Source organism: Solanum pennellii, chromosome 7 (assembly GCF_001406875.1).
Source record: "Solanum pennellii chromosome 7, SPENNV200".
Taxonomy (NCBI): Eukaryota; Viridiplantae; Streptophyta; class Magnoliopsida; order Solanales; family Solanaceae; genus Solanum; species Solanum pennellii.
Genome location: NC_028643.1, coordinates 69,698,659 through 69,719,417, shown reverse-complemented (window position 1 = coordinate 69,719,417; position 20,759 = coordinate 69,698,659). Strand labels below are relative to the sequence as shown.

Here is a 20,759-nt window from a genome sequence, read left to right as displayed (position 1 = left end):
TTTTGATTTGTACAAATTTAGCCAAAAACTCTTACACTAATATTTTTCTAAATATAAGTGATACAATATAATTCAGAACAAAAAGTTATAAATATGTTCAATTTTCTCATTCGATAATAAAATAAGTTATTGTATATCCACGTATTATGTTTTATGTCTGAATTTGCCAAAAGTCAATTTAGACTAGAAAATATAGCATGTCAAGTTAGACATTGTCCATCTTAGCACACTAGTGAATACAACTCTTGTGTCCTGTGGTGAAGTAAAGATTTTCATCAAGAGGCTCAAAAAAATAAATAAGTACTTTAGTAGTATTCAAATTTAAGCCATCGAGTCACATTTGAACTGATCGAATCAAATATAAATAACTAAATAAAATTCAGCTCTACATCAACACAAAAAAAAGACATGAAAATTAAAAATCATATTACGATCTGTTGAAAGAATAAGTAGCAACAACAAGCCAAAATAAGGTAAAAATAGGTTGCTACTTGAATTCGAACCCACAAAGCCAAATAATAAATTCACTTTACCACTGAACTAAATCTTTTGACTTAAATAAGTATATAAATATAAATCAATAAATTGATCCTATAGCTTCGCCCTTGCTTTTTTAATGGATTGAACAAGTTATGATTAATTGAGCTAATTTTTCTTATCACCTCTAATTATATGCTTAATAAAACCAAAAAAAAAAAAAGAAAAACAAAGCCCTTCATATTCCCCTTTCAAAATGAAAAAAAAAGAGGTAAAATGTAAAAAAGAGAAGTAAAGAAAAAAAAGACCATCGGAGAAAAAAGAGCACAGCAGCACCCTAACCGCTGCCATATTTTTCAAAACCTGAAGCTCTCTTCAGATTCTGCTTTTAAGTTTCTAATCTCTTCTTCTTACTAGTGAACTCTTATATTTTGCATTCGCCATTAGAGAACCTAATACGCCATTTTTATACTCAAACCACTTTAAACCCTACTTCTCATTCCGTTAACCAAAAATGTTCTCTCCGGGAACAAGGAGATCAAATTTCAATGCTCGTAAGAGTGGCCGGGATAAACCTACTACTGGTTCACCGGTGACGCCCTTCACCGAGAATAGAAAGCCGCTTGATGATAATTCTCCTATACCTAATCGCCCTAATACTGGTACTCCTGCTCCCTGGGCTTCCCGTCTTTCTGTTCTCGCTAGGTAAGACACACACATTCAAATTCACTTTACATTGTGCTTATGTTTCAATAAATTGAGCTAATGTTGATGTTTATCTGCGCTTCTAGTTTAGACTTTAGATGTACTCTGGATCGTGAAATGGTTATGTAATTATCCTGGTGGTACTATTGAGTGCATTATGTAGTTCTACAGTTAGTTGAATGCTTTTGCTTGTTTTCATTTTTTACTTAGTTATTGTGTTTTCTTATATGATGCAATTTCGCTCATTTTCAACTTGGCATGTTTATCTCACTAAATTAAAAGATTACAGTGTCAAATGTTGCATATTTATTTGTATTGAGCTTTCTTACTGGGAAACAAATGTGTGGTTGGACCTGCACATTTATTGTGAGGCTGATTGTGGTTAGTTAATTGTTAATGAAGGGATGTAAGTTGTAGAAGTATATTTGAATAAAAAATGATTAAGATAGTGTTTGTTGTTAATTGTCGTAGAATCCCGCCTGCGAAGAAGAGTGATAAAGGAGAAGAGACTGATCCAATTCAACCTGTCTATGTCGGAGAGTTCCCTCAAGTCCTACGCGATGAACAGGACGTTTTGCTTCAGAAACATGCTCCTGGTTAGTGAATGAGCTGATAACCTATCTTGTTTGATTTCACTTTTTTATTAGTACCCCGCTTTCAGAAAATAGTTTTTCTTAGTTTTGTCCCACTTTTCAATATTCCAGTGCTTTGAATGCCTGCTACCCTGAAGTGTTATTATTGATTTATTGATTTTGAGATGACAAATTTGCTTTTGTTAAGGTAATGCGTCCATCTCTGGGGGAATGGATAAGGAAACTTCCTTGGCGTGGGTTATATGTGGCAGCAAACTCTTCGTTTGGAGTTTCTTATCACCTGCAGCTTCGAGGAACTGCATTGTACTTGATCTTCCTCCGACAATGTCTGGAAATGAAGATACTGGAAAATCTTCTAATGATTGGTTTGTATGTCTCATCAATTGGGATAGGAATACCACTAAAGTTTCCCAACAATGCAGTTCTGCTGGTATTGTTGCCTGTAATCGGAGAACTCGAAATCTCGTATACTGGCCAGATATCTACTCTGCAACTCGGAATGAACCAGTAGTAAGTTTTCCCGAGGAGTCTGAGGTGAGTTCTTCTCCTTCTGATGTAAAGGGCACCCCAACCAAGTTGCGACAGCAGAATAAACCTGGGAGCGGTGTTACTCGTTCAAATTCTCTCAACTGTTTGATTGCTTGTGCGGTCCCTAAGGTTCATCACAATCATGCCTCTGTTGCTCTTGCCTGTAGTTCTAATGGCGAACTTTGGCAATTTGTCTGCAGCCCCAGTGGTATTCAGCGTAGAAAGATGTATGAGGACATGTTTAGTAAGAACTCTCAAGGAAATGATGGACAGTTCTTTGGAGGAAGGGGTTACCGTAGGTCACTGGTTTGGCAGTCTTGTTCCCATTCTTTGGACAAGTCCAACAGACAGTTTCTTTTATTGACAGATCATGAAATACAATGTTTTGCTATTGAACTTTCTCCCTCTTTCCATGTTTCTAAGATCTGGACTCATGAAATCGTTGGCACTGATGGTGATCTGGGTATCCAGAAGGATCTGGCAGGGCAGAAGCGTATTTGGCCTCTGGATTTGCAGATTGATAATGATGGCAAGGTTATTACTATTCTCATTGCAATTTTTTGCAAGGATCGGATCACCAGTTCAAGCTACACTGAGTATTCACTTCTAACCATGCAATATAAATCTGGAGTGAATGTCTCCTCAGAATCTGTGCTGCCACATGAAAGGATTTTAGAGAAAAAGGCTCCTATCCAAGTGATAATTCCTAAGGCTAGACTTGAGGATGAAGAGTTCTTATTCTCTATGAGATTGAAGGTTGGGGGTAAGCCAGCCGGTTCAGTGATCATACTTTCTGGTGATGGCACTGCAACTGTCTCGCATTACTGGAGAAATTCTACCCGTCTTTATCAATTTGATCTTCCATATGATGCTGGAAGGGTTCTTGATGCATCAGTTTTCCCTTCAGATGATGGCGAGGATGGCGCTTGGGCTGTTCTAACTGAAAAAGCTGGAGTTTGGGCTATACCTGAGAGGGCAGTTTTACTTGGTGGAGTTGAACCACCGGAGAGAAGTTTGTCACGTAAAGGAAGCTCTAATGAGAGGTCATCTCTGGAAGAGAGGAAAAATTTATCTTTTGCTGGTAATGTTACTCCAAGAAGGGCGACTTCAGAAGCATGGGATGCTGAAGATAAGCAACGGCCTGGGCTAACTGGAATTGCACGTCGAAATGCTCAAGATGAAGAATCTGAAGCTTTACTAAATCAGCTTTTCCATGATTTTCTTTTATCTGGGCATGCGGATGGTGCTTTCGATAAACTGAAGACGTCAGGGGCATTTGAAAGAGAGGGCGAAACAAATGTTTTTGCAAGGACAAGCAAATCAATTGTGGATACCCTTGCAAAACATTGGACAACCACCAGAGGTGCTGAGATTGTGACTTCGTCTGTCGTGTCTTCACAACTTTTGGAGAAGCAGCAAAAGCATAAAAGATACCTTCAATTCCTGGCTTTATCCAAGTGCCATGAAGAACTATGTTCTAGACAGAGTATGACCTCTTTGCCATATTATATTTGCTTCTTCCTCTTAGGCCTCCAACTGTGGTTGAACCAAGTGTATTTGGTAAGACGAAAGTAATTTTTATGGAACTATATACAAACTGATACACATATTAAGATAATATCCACTCTTTTATTCTTACCAATAGATAGTCCTTGGTTAAGTTCAACACAAAAAAAAAAAAAATCATTTACAATCAAAAGATTAGTTAATGCTTCATGGCTCACAAATACATGTTCAAAAGACTAGTCGAGAAGATTTAGAGGATAAAATCTGTATATTTAGCAAAATAAAACATTATATGTAATGCACAAAGAAATGAAGGGTATAAATCAGTAGATATATATTACTTCAAGTGCAGCAACATTTCTATGCCCAGTAGCTTCACCTGCAAATTAGATATTCAAAAAGATGTATCAGCCAGTCCTGCCCCGCTCCGCATATGGTCAAACCTGTCCCGTTGCCATCGGTACCATTGGAGATCACAGGTTCTGCTGAAGCAAGTCAGACTATCTAGCTTCCAATATTCCTTGAATGGTCTAATTAGATGATCGATTACAGTCCTTACTATGATAAATAAGTAGTTATTGCCAGGATGCTATTTGCTTATCTTAAATCATTTTACTGCAACAGCATAAGTAATGACTGCAAAAGCAATATTGTCCACATGCTTTTCTGTGCTCCTTATATGCTAATGCATTTTTTTCTCTTAGAAACCATGGACCTAAGAGTTTTACAATCTGTGACAGGGCATGCTTTGCATATTATCATGGAACATGGTGAAAAACTTGCTGGCATGATCCAATTGAGAGAGTTGCAGAACGTGCTCAATCAGAACCGTGCCTCAGGAGCTGGCTCTTATTCAACTACTGAGATGTCGATTTCTGGTTCCCTCTGGGATGTCATCCAATTGGTAGGCGAAAGAGCTCGCCGAAGAACAGTTCTTTTGATGGATAGGGATAATGCTGAAGTTTTCTACAGTAAGGTCTCAGACCTTGACGAATTTTTTTATTGCTTAGGGAGAGACCTCGATTACATTATCAGTGAAAAGATGACAGTTTCTGTTCTATTCCAAAGAGCATGTGAACTCTCCAGTGCCTGTGTGACTTTGCTTCGCACAGCCATGACTTGTAGAAATGAAAATCACCTTTGGTATCCACCGTCTGAGGGCTTGACACCATGGACTTGTCAAGAAAAGGTGCGGAACGGGCTCTGGAACCTTGCATATTTTATGCTTCAACTGGTGAAGGAAAATAATTCCCTGGATGATACTGTTAAATTAGATTTTCATTCACACCTTGAAGTTCTGTCTGATGTACTTTTGGAAGCATATTCTGGTGCTATCTGTGCAAAAGTTGAGCGTGGAGAAGGACACAAAAGTCTGTTAGATGAGTACTGTAATAGAAGAGATGACCTCTTGGAATGTCTTTACCAGCAAGTGAAAGATTTAGTTGAAGGCAAACTGCAGGTTGATCTCCTTACCTCTTATTCATTTCTCTTGGAAGGTTTGATTTATGTACCTGAAGATATCCCAGCAAAAAAAAGAAAAAAAAGAAGAGAGAGAAAAAGAAAAAAAAAAGAGAGAGAAAATGCAGTAGGTCCTTTTTTTCTCCCGTGGACTTGTCTGTTAGTTTCCGTGTATGTAATAAAAGGATTCACCTAAGAATAAGATATTCTTGAAAAGGAATATGGCATAGAGTCTTATCCCAGTCATTTTTTTGCTCAAACATATTCATCCATGCAGGATTTAGGTGAAGCAGCTGAGGAGCAAAAGTTTGAGATTTTTGGAAAGCTTTCCTCAGCCTTGTTGTCTCTTGCAAAAAGACACGAAGGTTACAAAACTCTATGGAGTATATGCTGTGATCTCAATAATACTGACCTACTTAAAAATCTTATGGTAAATATTTATCTGTTCTGTGTGTGTTTTGCTTGTTCTTGTTTGTCTTAGTGAAAGCTGATTGTAGATCACATGCTTCTTTAGCTGTTTACCTACTTCTGTTTGAAAAGCTTTTTCTTGTGCAGCATGACAGCATGGGACCTAAACGAGGCTTTAGTTACTTTGTGTTTCAACAACTGTATGACAGCAGACAGTTCTCTAAGCTTATGAGACTTGGGGAGGAATTTCAGGAAGACCTAGCAATATTTTTGAAACAGCATCAGGATCTCCTTTGGCTTCATGAAATATTCCTTCATCAATTTTCTGAAGCTTCTGAAACTCTACATGTTTTGTCTCTTTCACCAAATGATAGTTCCGCTATGGATACTGAAACCGGCTCATTTGGTACCACCATAAAAACAAGTTTGGTGGAAAGAAGGCGGCTTTTGAATCTCTCGAAAGTAGCTGCATTGGCGGGTATTCGTTCCTTTAACTATTTAAATCAAGAAATTTAGAGAATTTTTTTTTTGAAGTTAGATTAAAACTTTCAAATAGTAAAAATGGCTGATTTATTCTCATTATATCAGTTGATTCCAGATTTGTTATAATTATTTGAGCTTATTGAGTCTTCATCTTGTTCATATTTCCACATCTTTTGGACTTTGGACCTTTAGAATTTAGCAAATTTCATGTTTCAGTTATCATTTTCATATTGCTTTTATGCTTGTTACTGGCGACAACTTATGTTTACTTCATCTCCTGATAGGAAGAAGTGCTAATTTTGAATCAAAGGTGAAGCGCATAGATGCTGATTTAAAGATTCTGAACTTGCAGGTATCATTTTAGTTTTTTGCTTATTCGGTTATTGGAGCTGAGGATTTCTGTGTCACCTCAGTATAAGTCGGTGAAGAGAAGATGTACAATGATAAACATACAAGTTATTAGGACATTAGCCTTAATAATAGCAGAGATTATCAAATTCTACCTTGCTATCTTGTGGGTCATTACCCTTGATATGGTCCATCTATCTCTTGATATGAAAATGTGATATATTACTGTTAGGCTGTTCTCAGCCAGAGACAGCTTTTCTAGAAGAAAGATATGAAAAGCTAATAGGAAATGAGAGGTTTGTTTTAGTTCTGTGGTTGAACAAGCCAAATTTAGTGCCCCATCCAGGCAAATGCAACCAGTCAGTGCCCCACTTTCCGTTTTTGTTATTGTTGTTTTCTGTTATTTTCTTTTACTGGTCCAGTTGGTTGTTGTGGTGAGGGAACTCTGATAGATGAACATCCTCCTGTTCTCTCCATCTCTGTTAACTATGTTCTTTTTTAAGTATGGTGTTGTTCGGGCAGTTTGCGCACGCCTCAACTATTCCATCGGTTACCTGGTACCTCTCACCTATGTTGCTCGCACTTGTCAAAAATGATGCAGCACCCATGTCAGATTCTTCAATATACACTTCTGTAGAATCCGTCACACACCTAGCAACATAGCCTCTCATTAGCACATGCACCAGATAATTTTGCCTACCAAAGACTTAGGCAGATGGGAAAGAAATCACTTAATATTGTTTTGGTCTGTGTTGGAGTTTGAGTCGTGGCCTCCAAGGTTTCTACCCAATTTATTGAACACTAAGCCACACCCTTTGGGTGCCCCTCTATTATCCATATCCGTTGTGCTTGATCACTTGTTCTTTGTATGTGTGTGCGTATGTGCAGGCGTCTCTTATTGTCAATTTTACTTCTCTCGCAGGAAGAAATAATGAAACTCCTTCCGGACGATGACATGCAAAATATAAGCCAGCAGCTTCTTCCTCCAGTGGACCTTATTGAATTGTGCCTTAAAACTCAGGATAGGGAGCTTTCGTTGAGAGTTTTTGACATTTTTGCATGGACCAGCTCCTCTTTTATCAAGTCTAATGCAAGCCTGTTGGAGGACTGCTGGAGAAATGCCTCCAATCAGGACGACTGGGAGAGGCTGTATCAAGCATCAGTAGATGAGGGGTGGGGTGATGAGGAGACTTTGAGCATTCTAAAAGACACCATTCTTTTCCAGGCTTCCAGCAGGTGCTATGGCCTCAAAGCTGAAACTTTTGAGGGCAATTTCCAGGAAGTGCTGCCACTGAGGCTAGAAAATTCTGAGCAAGTGACGTTAAAGAACATGGGATCCTCTGTGGAAACAATACTGATGCAGCACAAGGATTATCCTGATGCTGGCAAGTTAATGCTCACATCAGTTATGCTAGGAAGTGTTCATTCCGATACCATTAGTATTGTGGAAGAGGAGGGACCTACCCCAATGGAGTAATTGCCCTAGTATTCTGATGATTGTGGGAAGTTTAAGCTAACCCTGCATAACCGTAGAGTTTCTTTAGCCGCTTGAGCATGAGCACCTTGATCTGCGTGCAGTTCTTTAACGCCGATGGATGAAATTGTAGATGGCAGTCATGTTTCTTTATCAGTGCTCGTTGAAGTTAAATCAATGTATGATGAGTGCGTGGTGGTGTCAAACAAAGTTTGTTTAGAATGATTGATGAGCAGTGCCGGAACATTGGGTTCTTTTAAGAGTTCTAACTCACCAAGCAGGGGAGATTTTGCCTTGTAAATTTAGTTAAAATGTGCTTTTTCTTTTTAAAAAAACTGATGTTCTTTTGGCTTTGATGATCACAAGTCACAACTATTAGTCAGGCATATGAGTTTCAGAGAGTTATACTGATTCTTTCGAAAGAAAACAGTGCATTTTATGTTGATTGTGTGTTGTTTGTATATTGTTACAGCAAAGGAGAGCACTTCTTGAAATAAAAAGAGGTTATTCACACTTGATATGAGTCGTGAATTCCAGACCCAATAATATAGATGCAAGAATCGAAAAATAACGACGATTTAAGAGGGTTTTATTAATCTATTCACTTAATTAATTTTTTCTTTTTTTTACTTCCTGTTCGATTTTTGTTCCAAAAAATTATAGCCGTTAGTATTATATTGATTCATTTGTGCCCTTCAATATTAACACCAGGAGTGTTCACGGCTCGTTTGGGTCAGTTATTGGTCAAAATCAAAATCAAAATCAAATCAAATATAATGTGCATTTATCGGTTTGTTCATTTTTGATTTTGATTTGGTTTGATTCGGGTATTCGGTTATTATCCATACATAAAAATAAAAGAAAGAATTCATTCAAAATGTGAAAAAAAATGACAGCAATTCATTCAAACGAAAAAATAGTTAGAATGAATGTTATTACAGAATTTTCGATCATTGGATTTGCTGAATAAAACTTTAAAATTCACTAATTTGGCATTAGAAGGAACAAAACAATGACATTTTCAGTTCCACAATGAATTCCGATAAACACTCATATACATGAAACCAATAAGAAAAATGTTCTCACCTTAGACATTTTTTTTTATAAATAAATTTTGATGAAACATATTGGAAATCTTTAAAATTATTTTATGAATATAAATATTATGTACGTATAATAATAAAATTTATGTACATAACTTGTTGGTTCGGTTTGGTTATTCCTTCGGATTTTTTCGTACAAAACCATAATCAAATTCAATACTACCAGTTCTTAACAATCTAAAGTCAAATCAAATCAAAATCCAAATTAAATCAATTTATTTAATCAGTTTGATTTAATTTTTCAATTTAAATTAATTTTTATCCAAACCATGAACACCCATAATATAATTAACACCCACCATAGAATAATTTTCATTTGCTGAGTTGGAATATCGTTGGGTCCTGTAAAACCGGTACATTTGTGAAAGATTCTTTTACTCTATTTATTTTACGTGATATTTTTTATTTATTTTTAGTTTATTCAAACAATATTATCAATTATAATTTGGTATTTCTTTTACTTATAATAAAATAATTTATAACTAAAAAAATATTTTAAATCATAAATTTTAAAATTGAATATTGTCAAATAAAATGAGACGGATGACTCAACGTAGAAAACTATTCAGTGGCTGCATATCTGAAACTGAAAGAAAATCTCACCCAAGAGATATCTCAACTCCACGTGGCAGAACAGAGGCCTCTATATGCCATAATTGAAATCCAAATACTAAACCATAACCAATCAGCAATTGCTTAGTTGTACATCTTGTAATCCTCAAAAATCCATTAAATTTGCATATATATAACCCCCGCTTCTCCTTCTTCCTTTCATATCATCAGCCAAAAAAAAGAAACAAAAAAGCTTCACCAAATTCAAAAAAAATGGCCACTTCTGCGATTCAACAATCAGCCTTTGTTGGTCAAGCAGTTGGTAAATCTCAAAATGAGTTTATTAGGAAAGTTGGCAACTTCGGTGAAGGCCGTATTACCATGAGACGTACTGTTAAAAGCGCTCCTCAAAGCATCTGGTATTTTTCTACTCGTATCATAAATTTAATCATTACTAATTCAGAATTTCTGATATCTATCTTTTGCCTTAACCACATCAAAGAGGAATTGAACCTCTTCTAGTTTTTTGAAAACTCTAATCCATTTGATGTCCGCCGCCCTTCTTTCAATAATTTTTTTTAAAAAATTTTATGAAATAGGTACGGAGAAGACCGTCCTAAGTACTTGGGCCCATTTTCTGAGCAAACACCATCATACTTAACTGGGGAATTCCCCGGTGATTACGGATGGGACACTGCTGGACTTTCAGCTGACCCCGAGACATTTGCTAGAAACCGTGAGCTTGAGGTGATTCATTGCCGTTGGGCTATGCTTGGCGCTTTAGGTTGTGTTTTCCCCGAAATCCTTTCGAAGAACGGTGTTAAATTCGGTGAAGCTGTTTGGTTCAAGGCTGGATCTCAAATTTTCTCCGAAGGTGGGCTTGACTACCTTGGAAACCCAAACCTTGTCCATGCCCAAAGCATTCTTGCTATTTGGGCTTGCCAAGTTGTTCTTATGGGCTTTGTTGAAGGATACAGAGTTGGTGGAGGCCCACTTGGTGAGGGCCTTGACAAGATCTATCCAGGAGGTGCCTTTGACCCACTTGGCCTTGCTGATGATCCTGAGGCTTTTGCTGAATTGAAGGTGAAGGAAATTAAAAATGGACGTTTAGCTATGTTTTCTATGTTTGGATTCTTTGTTCAAGCTATTGTTACTGGAAAGGGGCCAATTGAGAACCTCTCTGACCACATTAATGACCCGGTGGCTAACAACGCTTGGGCTTTCGCCACAAACTTTGTACCCGGAAAGTGAAAGTAATTTGTAGTATGTAATATGTTAAATTTGGGATAATTAATGAAAGTTTTATGCTTGTGAAAAAATTGATTTGTACCTTTGATTATATTTTACCAACATATTTCTAAGTGGTGTACCTTTTTTTACCCCCAAGTATACTATTTGCTTAGGGGGTCGTTTGGTATGAGAGACGGGATGGGCAATGTTTTTTCATAAATTGGGATGTCTTATGTGATTAGTTATATTTATCCATCATTATAGAATTGATGGTGGAATGAATAATTCCGAAGCTAACTAATACCTGCTCTAACCAAATGAAAGATTAATAATTCAGCATTTGTTTTAGAATTATTATCTCTTATCCCTCGTACTAAACGACTTGTTTACACAATGACTTTTGATTTTTCATTCTGTGTTTGATACCTATATTGAAACCTGACTAAATTTAAACTTCATGCTAAAAACCCCATATTAAGAATAAAAAACTTCCTAACAAAGGTGAATAAATACATCACCTTCAATGAAAAACTAAAAATATGAAATAAGAAGTCCTTTACTTTGAACTGAGGAAATAAAATAGTACTAAATTTCATGTTTTAGTACATAGATATATCATATATTCATATCATAAATTTGAAATTTGAGAGTAGTGAGGTCAAAGCGTTATATAGATATATCATATATTCATATCATAAATTTGAAATTTGAGAGTAGTGAGGTCAAAGCGTTAGATTAATTAGTGGTTATTAGACTGTTAGTATTTTCAGTAATTATATTTAAAATATAAAAAAACAAATACATCAATATGTATAATGAATTTCAATCGATCATAATTTTTCAAAGTGATAGTGACTATGTCAATTAATTCCTTTTGGACAAGTGTAGCTCCGCCACATATCTCATATAGACGAAATTGAAAAACTTGTATGATATTTTTCTCATTTTTGGATTGCAAGTTGGTGTTGGAAAATGGAGAAAATGATCAAAATGGTCCTTAACCAGAGCCAAGATCCATATAGAGTTATTTTGAGTGCTCGAATACTCATTAATCTCGTCTTGAAATATATGTATATATATTTATGTATGAATTAAAAAGAAATTTGTATAAAAAAACTAACATAAATCACTTCATAAATAAATGATTTAATTGATTCACTAATTCTTGGATAAGCGCTTAAGGATTTTTTTAATATAACTATGCCTGATTTCGAATATCACTTTTAACATATCTTTTTATATTTTTTACTCCACCATTTAATCTTACTGTATTTATTTTGACCAATATAGTTCATCCAGATTATAAGTGAATGAAAATGTTAAGTCTTATTATCTTATTGCATAAGTGAAAGAATGATCGAGTCACAACAATCCTTAAGGTAGGGTATCATATAGACTTAACATAATTGAAAGGCTAAGATAAAATTTTATTTAGAGATCTAAAACTGAAATAAATTTCATTTACAAGATGCACTTACAATCAAAGTGAAATTTTCGACACAAATTTAAATTAATTGACTTATATATATTTATTAGATACAAGTTGAGAAACAAAAGGTTGATAAATAGTTTTCTATAACCAATTAAATAGAAAACTTTATGAATATCTCTAGTGTTTTATTTACTAGTGTCGAGACATAAATAAAATGATAATGCTATAATTAATAATGTGTCACCAAGACTTAAGAGTAATGAGAGCGGAGAGTCAGAAAGACAAGAACGCGCCTACATTTAGAAGATACATGTAGCGAATATAAGAATACTTAAATAGATACGTGAGCATATTAGAATAAATATATGATTAAGAATGAAGTTATACAGATTACGGATAGAATAACCTTTGTGGCAAATAAGATGAAAGAAAGATGACTGAGATGGTTTATGCATCTTAAAAGGAGGTGTGCAGATGCACAGGTTAGCATGTGTGAGAGGTTGACTATAGTAGGAGTTAGAAGAGACAGAGGTATCACGTGAAACTAGTCGAGGTGCGTGAAAGCTGGCTCTGACACCATAATCATCAAGTTTTAAGAGGTATCCCTTAGAATTAATCGAGGTGTCCGAATGCTGACTCTAATATTGCAATCATCAAAATTTTTTAGAGACATGTCAAAAAAGAACGAGGGTGTAATGATATATGATTAGATAAGATATGACATAACTTCAATTATTAAAGACACAATCTTAAATAGAAAAATACGAGGTTAGAAGTTAGTAGCTAGCTTAGGTGGAGAGGTAGAAGGCTAAGCCTATAACTTTTTCTCCTTATTAGTAATAGTATTTAGTAATCACATAGTTCATATTCTTTATTTTGTTTTTACTATTAGTTGCTTCATTTCTTTTGTATCTTGATATCTTGTTATCGTTTTTTTTTTTACAATCATTTTCTGAATAATTCCTCTTTTTAAGCTGAGTGTCTATTTCTATAAAAATAGAATTAATCCTTCTCAAATTTCATTTATGAAATTACACTAAATATATTGATGAATCATAGAATCCAAACTTTACATCAATTGGTAGCACATTGGTTCACTTTTTTCCCCTTTTGTCCTGGATCTATTTGCTCCAAATTTAAGTTTTTTTTTTTTAAAAAAAAAAATAATAAAAGAATTGCAAAACAAAATAACCCCACATATCTTATCCAATAATTGGGATAAGAGGGTATAGCTTTCTTTTTCCTAAATATATCATCTCTTTCTATTTAATGCAAATTTGTAAACATTAATTTAGCAGGAAAAAAAAAGGGGGACAATGTTTGAACACATAACAGCAAGTGAAATAGCAGGATTTGGAGTGGGTGGTTTGCTACTTGCTGCCACCATTTATGCTCCCAAAATTGATTCCTTCATCTCTACTTCTCAACGCAGGTACTATGCACTATAACTACTTATTTCTTGTTTTTTCCTTTTAGGGTTTTTTGCCTTGTATTTTTATCCATGTAATGAACTAGGATTTAAGTAAATTATCACCAAAGATTGAATCTTTACACATTAATACTACCCAAATTACCTAATGTGTGGATTCAGTGACAAAGCCAGAAGTTCTTTTAAGGGTGTCCAAGAATAATGGTATGTGATGGTCAAAACAAAACAAAACAAAAAATTATTGTGTTATCTGGGGTTAGAACCCGAAACTCCGCCAAAGGTATACTTTTCTTAATTGTTAAGGGTGTTCAACTTTAAATATATATCCATTTAATATAGAATTTGGCATATATATATATATATATATATATATATGTAACATAATTTTCCGACGAAGTGTGACACCCTGGAATGATTGTAGTTATGCTACTGTGTGGATTAAGCACACGTCATGGGTTCAAATCCTGACAAAAGACTAATATTAGTCCCTTCATTTCAAAATAAGTGATGTTTTTAGTTTGAACATACATTTTAAGAAAACAACTACTCAGGTTCCTAAAATGTACTATATCCGTCCCATTTTATATGTCACCTTTTGGATTTCAATAGTCAAACAAGTTTATCTTTGACCGTAAATTTTTCATAGATCTTTTAAGCATTTTGAATTATCAATTATTGTGACTCATAGTACTTTTTACGTAGTTTACAAATATATAAATTTCATTTCAACTTATTTTGAAACAGAGGGAGCAACATTTAAGGGGAGAACGATAGAGGGACAGACCAGTTATTTACCTAGTTTTAAATATGGCCAAATACATAAGCAGATCCCTAAACTTGTTGGGTTTTTTTCCTCAGGTACCTCAACTACTTCATTTTTCTATTGAATCATTGAACCCCCATAATTTGTTCCGTTTAAACAGACATCGTTGTCTGATTTGGAACCAGATTTGTGAGGGGTATTGATAGAAGATACATATGGTATTCCACAAATCATTAGTCCAATTGATAGTGAAAATGTTTGAGAATAATTGTGTTTCACTTAAGTCATTTGAATACATTAGAAAACAAATGAGACTAACACGGTTTGTCTTCATTTCTTCAATCAAAATTATTACTATTCGAACACAATTGAAGACATTTACAATAGAAAAGCTGATCAAAATCAACCCACACTGTTCTAAAGAAACAAATTATGGGTGGTTCAATGATTCAATTGAAAAGTGACGTAGTTGAGGTACCTGAGGGAAAAAACCCAAAAAGTTTAGGGATTTGTTTATGTATTTGGCCTTTAAATATTGGTGCATACAATATAATTTCATAGCTCTTATTGATCATCAAAAACCCAACTGCTTTTTTTTTTGTTTGATTGTTAATACATAATGCATATAATATTGGTTTTTTTTTGCTATGAGCAGTTCACTGGGAATGTGCAAAAAATGTGGAGATTTAAGACTGATAGCATGTTCAAGCTGCAAAGGATCTGGTACAATTAAAGAAGGACCATTCAATTTCATTCTTTTGGAGGATAAATCGAAAGTAGGATCCTCTTCTTCTTGTATGAAATGTCGAGCTAGAGGACACTTTCAGTGCCCTGAGTGTTCTAAACTTAGTCAGGCTTGATCTATTTTACACTATACAAGCTTATTATGTTCAAAATAGTGGTCGATGATGCTTCTGCTATAGAATTGCTTCTGTAGTATGAAATTTGATCATACACAAAAGTTGTTCTGGAAATGTTGTCTATATATTATATGAAATTAGGCGATCTTTTCAGTTTTATGTGTGTGTTATCCCATAAATATTTTCTCATATGACTACCAATCCTCTGTAGGAAGTTAGGGGAGTAGTACGAAGCCTTACCATTTTGTGTCCATATGTTGGGCACTTGGGAGCCATTTTATGGGAATTAAACAATTTTCGCAGTATTTTTAGTGTGTATTTTTTAGCTCATGAATATTTTGATGATACGACTTCAGGTTAATTTTTTTGCAAAACCTTTACGATTCGTCCGTATGGAGTTGGGGAAAAGTACGTGAAGCCGGGCCATTTTCCGGACATATTTTGAGCATTTAGGAGTCATTTTAAAGGAATTAAGCGATTTCTTAGTTTTTCGTGTGTGTTAGCTGATGAATATTTTGGTGATACGACTTCCAAAAGGTTTTCTTTTTTGGTTAAACCAAACACTACGTAGGGAGTTGGGAGAATAGTATGCGGAGCAAAAAAATTTGGTGATTAACTTCTGATCGATATTTTTGCAAAATCTTTATGAACCTTCCATAGGGAGTTTGGGGAGCAATAAGTAGTCTCACCATGATTCACGATATGTTCGGGAGCCAATTAATTTGAAGAAATTAGGCGATTTTCTCAGTTTTTCGTCGGTGGCTCAAAGACTATCAGTCAACATAGCAGAAAACAAGCCCAAAGATTCCAAATACCTTATCGTTCATTTGATTGAACAAGTCCAGCGCCATCCTGTTGCAACCTCAACTTCACCACAAATGAAATATTAAATGGCAAAGCCAACCCATGAATCATATTGCTTGATTAATATAAAGCAACTTGCACTTTCTATTCCTTCTGTGTTCTGCATAATCAGAAGCTCAGATTGAAACTAATATATATAGATATATCAAGGTACCTCTATATAGCTTTCTTTTCCTTCTGTATTCTGCATAATCAGTAGCCCAGATTGGATAAGGCACCTCTATGGCTCAAGTTACTCAACATATAATTTACATTGCATTCCTTCCTACCTAACCTAATATATTTTTAATGTAAAATTATACTGCATTTTGTGGCTGTTTGATATTCTCACAATTCTTTACCAGATCAGTATATCCATCAGCTGAAGCTATGGCAAACTCTGTCAGTGAGCTCAAAGCAACTGACATTCCTGCACATAGCACTCTAATGGCAACCTCTGCCATCTTTTCTGCTGTCATTATGTCCTCATCAAGCTGTCCAACTTCCACGATGTCCATGTTGTTCCCATCAGATTCTCCACCGAGACTCTTTGACCCACCAGGAGTCCGGCGGGAATCTTCCTTTAGTTGTTGTGCATAGAGTGAACCTACGCCTGCTGCGAAAAAATCTAGTCCTTCAAGCACTGGTGTCTCCCGGATGGAGTCTAATAACCTGGACCACTGGATGCAAATGCTGAATATTGGTGGAGCTCCCGTGGAACGACGAGGAGAGAAGGGAAATTTTGATGTGTCAGAATCTGAACGAGCACAGCGCAAAAGCCAGCCTGCTAAAGCATGCAAGTATGATCGTTGAGAAACGATCCATGACTCGAAACAGGCTCTCCAATTTCTGAGCTCCGTCTCAAGGTTAGCAGCAGAACGGGCTAGCCTATGAGGCTCAGAAGGTGACATGACTGTGTACTTCCTTATTCCGGATTTCTTTGAAGGTGTGCCAGCTAGCAAGAGCTTGGCTTCATCTAGAGTATGCTTTTGCATTTGGTGGCACTCTGTCATAACCTTCCACATTCTTCCTAACCTGTCATCAAAGGAGCTATGTTGTAAGTTTTTAGTACATAGCAGCAAATAACATTAAATAGCAGAAGAAACCTAACTTCGATCATTGAATTTCAATTAGCAACTATATTGATGTTTAAGTTTAGCTCCAACAATTGACTAACCGAACCAAATTGAAAAAGTTGGGGGACGTCAAAAGAACAGAGTCTCTGAAGCTCTAAATAACTAAATGTGCAAAAACCAAGACCTTAGGGATCGTTCTGGAAAATTTGATATGAAAGAAATAAACATATTTGATATGCTGTAAATAATTCTAGTAGACAGCTAGGGGTGGATTAAAATTAAATGTATAAAATTTACAGTTATTCCCTCAACTCAGATGTCCGATCATTTGAGAAGTTGGTCATATATGTGTCAACTCATATTATTTACATCATAAAATAAGGAAACCCGTGGGTATCCACCAATTGCACTCCTTTAAAGTATGAAAGGGTGAAGTAACCTCAAAAAAAAATAATTATTAAGGGTGTGTTTGGTGGTATGAAGGAAAGCATTTTATAAATTTCTTTGTTCATCAATTTTATCATATTAGGTTGTTTGAAATGTTTTGAAAAATATTTTTAAAATGGAATTACTTTTCTCTAATGAAAGAAAAATGAAGTTTGTATATAAAGTAAAATATTTCTTTAAAAAATATTCCAACCTCACCACCCCCAAACGGGTACACAACACCCGACTACGACTCCAATACAGGACATGTCTCCCGACCTAAATTCTGGACCTGACTCCCGAACTAGACCTCACACCCAAAACCAAACCAGACCCTGACCTGGAACCGAATCCCGAGCCCAAGTTGAGACCTGCTGAACCTCAACCAGGACTCGAGACCCAACCCGGGACCTAACTCCCTGACCTAGGACACGATTCCTGGCCATACCTGATTGAACTGTTTTAAAAAAAAAATTAAAATGGAATTATTTTTCCCTAATGAAAGAAATACGACTTCTGTATATAAAGTAAAACATTTCTTTAAAAACTTTTTCAACCTCACCACCCCAAAATGGATACACAACACCCGGCTACAACCCCAATAAAGGACATGTCTCCCAACCTAAATTCTGGACCTGACTCCCGAGCTAGACTTGACACCCAAAACAAAACCAAACCCTGACCTAGGACCCGAATCCCGAGCCCAAGTTGAGACCTGATACATGACCTAGCTCCTGAATCTCAACCAGGACTTGAGACCCGACCCGGGATCTAACTCCCTAACCTAGACCCGTATCCCAACCCAGAGTCGAGACCCAACACTAGATCGGACCTTGACTTGGGCCCTGAATCCTGACCCCGAGTTGAGACCCGATTCAAGATCTAGCTCCAAATCTTGACCACGACTTGAGACCCCGACTCCTGACCACCCAAATCCCAACCCAGAGTTGAGACCCAACTATTGACCATACACCCGAATCCCAAACCTAGAGTTGAGACCCAAGACTTGACTCCCCAACTCTCAACCCATGACCTAACTCCTTGACCTGGGATACGAATCCCAATCCAGAGTTGAGACCCAACTCTTGACCTAAGACCTAACTCCATGACTCTCAACCCATGACCGTTTCCCTAACATGGGACCCGAATCCCAACCCAAAATCAAGACTGGAGACCAGTTCGAACCCGAGCCTAGGACTCGTATCCTAACCCTAAGTTGAGACTCGATCCAGGACCTAGCTCCCAAATCTCAACCACTACCTGAGGCCTAATTCCCTGACCATAGACTTGAATCCCAACCCAAAGTCGATAACCAACTCTTGACCCCTCCCCAACTCTCAACCCAGGACATAACTTTTGACCCTATATCGAATCTCAACCCCGAGTCAAGACCGAAAACCTAACTTCCCAACTCCTAGCCCTAGACCAAACCCCAAGCTTGAGTTGAGACCCAACTCTCGACCTGGTACCTAATTCTCCAACTCCTGACCCTAGACCAAAATCCCAACCCCGACTCGTAACTTCGGACCTAACTCCTAACTCTTGATCCTAGACCTACAAGCTGAATCCCAACCACGAGTCAAAACCTGACTCTTGACTGGGGACCTAACTCATAGACTCTTGACCAAATTCCAACCCTGAGTTAAGACCCGAGAACCATTAGAGACTCTTAACTCAAATCCTACCCTCGATTTAAGACTTGACTCTCAACCCAAGACCTAACTCCCTAACTTTGAACCCTAGACCCACATCCTAACCTCAAGTTGAGACTTGACAATCTCACTAACCGACGCTTGACCCTAGACCTAAATCCCAACACTGAGTTGTGACCTGAGTCCCAACCCAAGACCTAGCTCTACGACTCTTGACCCTAGACTAAATCTCAACCTCGAGTCGAGATTAGACTCTCATCTTGGTACAAACTACCCGACTTCTAACCCTAGAACCTCGAGTCGAGGTCCGACTCTCAACTTGGGACCTCACTACCCGACTCCTAACCCTAGACCTGAATCCCAACTCAGAAATCCCAACCCCAACTCGCTATCCAGGACCTAAATCCTAACCCAAGACCCAACTCATCAACTCTTAACGGTGACTTAGGACCCAACTCTCAACCTCGACTTAGGACTCGACATCCAACTATAACTCATTTCCAACCTTGGCATAAGATCTGAAATCCAACTCTCGACTCTATACCTAACCCTCAAATCCCAACCCTATATCTAACCCTTGACTCCCGACTCCTGATCCTTACCTACGACCAGACTCCTCACCCCGACCCTTGACATGAGACCCAATACCAAACTCCTAACCATTTACCTAACACTCAACTCTCGACCCTATACATAACCCTCGACTCACTACCCCAGACCCAACTCCCAACTCCCAACTATTAACACCTGGCTCCAGCTCCTCACCTTGACCCGTGACCCAACTCCAACATGGGACCCAGGACCTGACACCCGACCCTGATCTCTCGAACCCAACTCCCTATCATGTTTTGAGGACCATACTCCTAACCCTATCACCACCTACAATCCAACTCCAAACTCTCTGTGGAAAATATCTCCCTTTATACCAAACAAACATGTTCTGAGACCTTACTCCTAACCCTAATCACCACCTATAATCCAACTCCAAACTCTCCGTTGAAAATATCTCCCTTTTATATCAAACCCTAAAAAGAGAAAAAAAGAAAGAAGAACCATTTGTAATCTCTTTTACCCATTTTTTATCCATATCAAATATTGGTGTCATGTACTTTATCCATTTTCACCTAACCCATTTTTTATATGTCCATATCTGACTCAACCATCCCATTTGTCACCCCTATAGACAACTAAGTACAACTAAGAATCAATACACAGAGCTCTTTGTCAACCTTGTGTTAGTAACAACTTGTAAACAATGTAAAATGTCTTACTTGATTCTATCACTAAAGGAACTTCTTCTCTTTTAAATCTTTTTTGATAACATATATATACAATTAAATTATGTGAGTAGATACAACCGCACATATGTACATTTGTATGTATAGATATGGTTTGTGGGCGGGGCGGGGGGGG

The 20,759-nt window shown here is 36.8% G+C and overlaps 4 protein-coding genes across 5 annotated transcripts in view; 3 read left to right on the top strand and 1 right to left on the bottom strand.

Moving 5' to 3' along the window:
* Window positions 1-755: 755 nt before the first annotated feature.
* Window positions 756-8,498, top strand: LOC107026272 (nuclear pore complex protein NUP133). The gene is made up of 8 exons (XM_015227180.2): window positions 756-1,182; window positions 1,654-1,778; window positions 1,963-3,789; window positions 4,550-5,268; window positions 5,545-5,697; window positions 5,823-6,153; window positions 6,443-6,510; window positions 7,429-8,498. The coding sequence occupies exons 1-8, from the start codon at window positions 992-994 to the stop codon at window positions 7,981-7,983; spliced, it is 3,969 nt and encodes a 1,322-aa protein (XP_015082666.1). The 5' UTR covers window positions 756-991; the 3' UTR covers window positions 7,984-8,498.
* Window positions 8,499-9,679: 1,181 nt separating this feature from the next.
* Window positions 9,680-11,012, top strand: LOC107025923 (chlorophyll a-b binding protein 4, chloroplastic). The gene is made up of 2 exons (XM_015226710.2): window positions 9,680-10,054; window positions 10,235-11,012. The coding sequence occupies exons 1-2, from the start codon at window positions 9,909-9,911 to the stop codon at window positions 10,884-10,886; spliced, it is 798 nt and encodes a 265-aa protein (XP_015082196.1). The 5' UTR covers window positions 9,680-9,908; the 3' UTR covers window positions 10,887-11,012.
* A 2,520-nt stretch (window positions 11,013-13,532) lies between these two features.
* Window positions 13,533-15,582, top strand: LOC107024240. The gene is made up of 2 exons (XM_015225182.2): window positions 13,533-13,729; window positions 15,145-15,582. Exons 1-2 carry the CDS (start codon window positions 13,614-13,616, stop codon window positions 15,347-15,349), a joined length of 321 nt encoding a protein of 106 aa, XP_015080668.1. The 5' UTR covers window positions 13,533-13,613; the 3' UTR covers window positions 15,350-15,582.
* Window positions 15,583-16,256: 674 nt separating this feature from the next.
* Window positions 16,257-20,759, bottom strand: part of LOC107026401 (nitrate regulatory gene2 protein-like) — an 8,892-nt gene continuing 4,389 nt past the window's right edge. For both annotated transcript variants that reach the window (XM_015227355.2, XM_015227356.2), the window contains exon 5: window positions 16,257-17,227. In XM_015227355.2, coding sequence (XP_015082841.1) covers window positions 16,510-17,227 — 718 coding nt within the window. In that variant the 3' untranslated portion in view covers window positions 16,257-16,509. The remainder of the gene's footprint in view (window positions 17,228-20,759) is intronic.

What these genes read in the sequence shown, in the direction of transcription:
- LOC107026272 (XM_015227180.2), top strand. Translation starts at nt 992, where the DNA reads ATGTTCTCTCCGGGAACAAGGAGATCAAATTTCAATGCTCGTAAGAGT. An exon ending in TAGTTGAAGGCAAACTGCAG is followed by an intron (nt 5,269 to 5,544) that starts GTTGATCTCCTT and finishes TCATCCATGCAG; the next exon opens with GATTTAGGTGAAGCAGCTGA. An exon ending in TAAAGATTCTGAACTTGCAG is followed by an intron (nt 6,511 to 7,428) that starts GTATCATTTTAG and finishes CTTCTCTCGCAG; the next exon opens with GAAGAAATAATGAAACTCCT.
- LOC107025923 (XM_015226710.2), top strand. Translation starts at nt 9,909, where the DNA reads ATGGCCACTTCTGCGATTCAACAATCAGCCTTTGTTGGTCAAGCAGTT. An exon ending in AGCGCTCCTCAAAGCATCTG is followed by an intron (nt 10,055 to 10,234) that starts GTATTTTTCTAC and finishes TTTATGAAATAG; the next exon opens with GTACGGAGAAGACCGTCCTA.
- LOC107024240 (XM_015225182.2), top strand. Translation starts at nt 13,614, where the DNA reads ATGTTTGAACACATAACAGCAAGTGAAATAGCAGGATTTGGAGTGGGT. An exon ending in ATCTCTACTTCTCAACGCAG is followed by an intron (nt 13,730 to 15,144) that starts GTACTATGCACT and finishes TGCTATGAGCAG; the next exon opens with TTCACTGGGAATGTGCAAAA.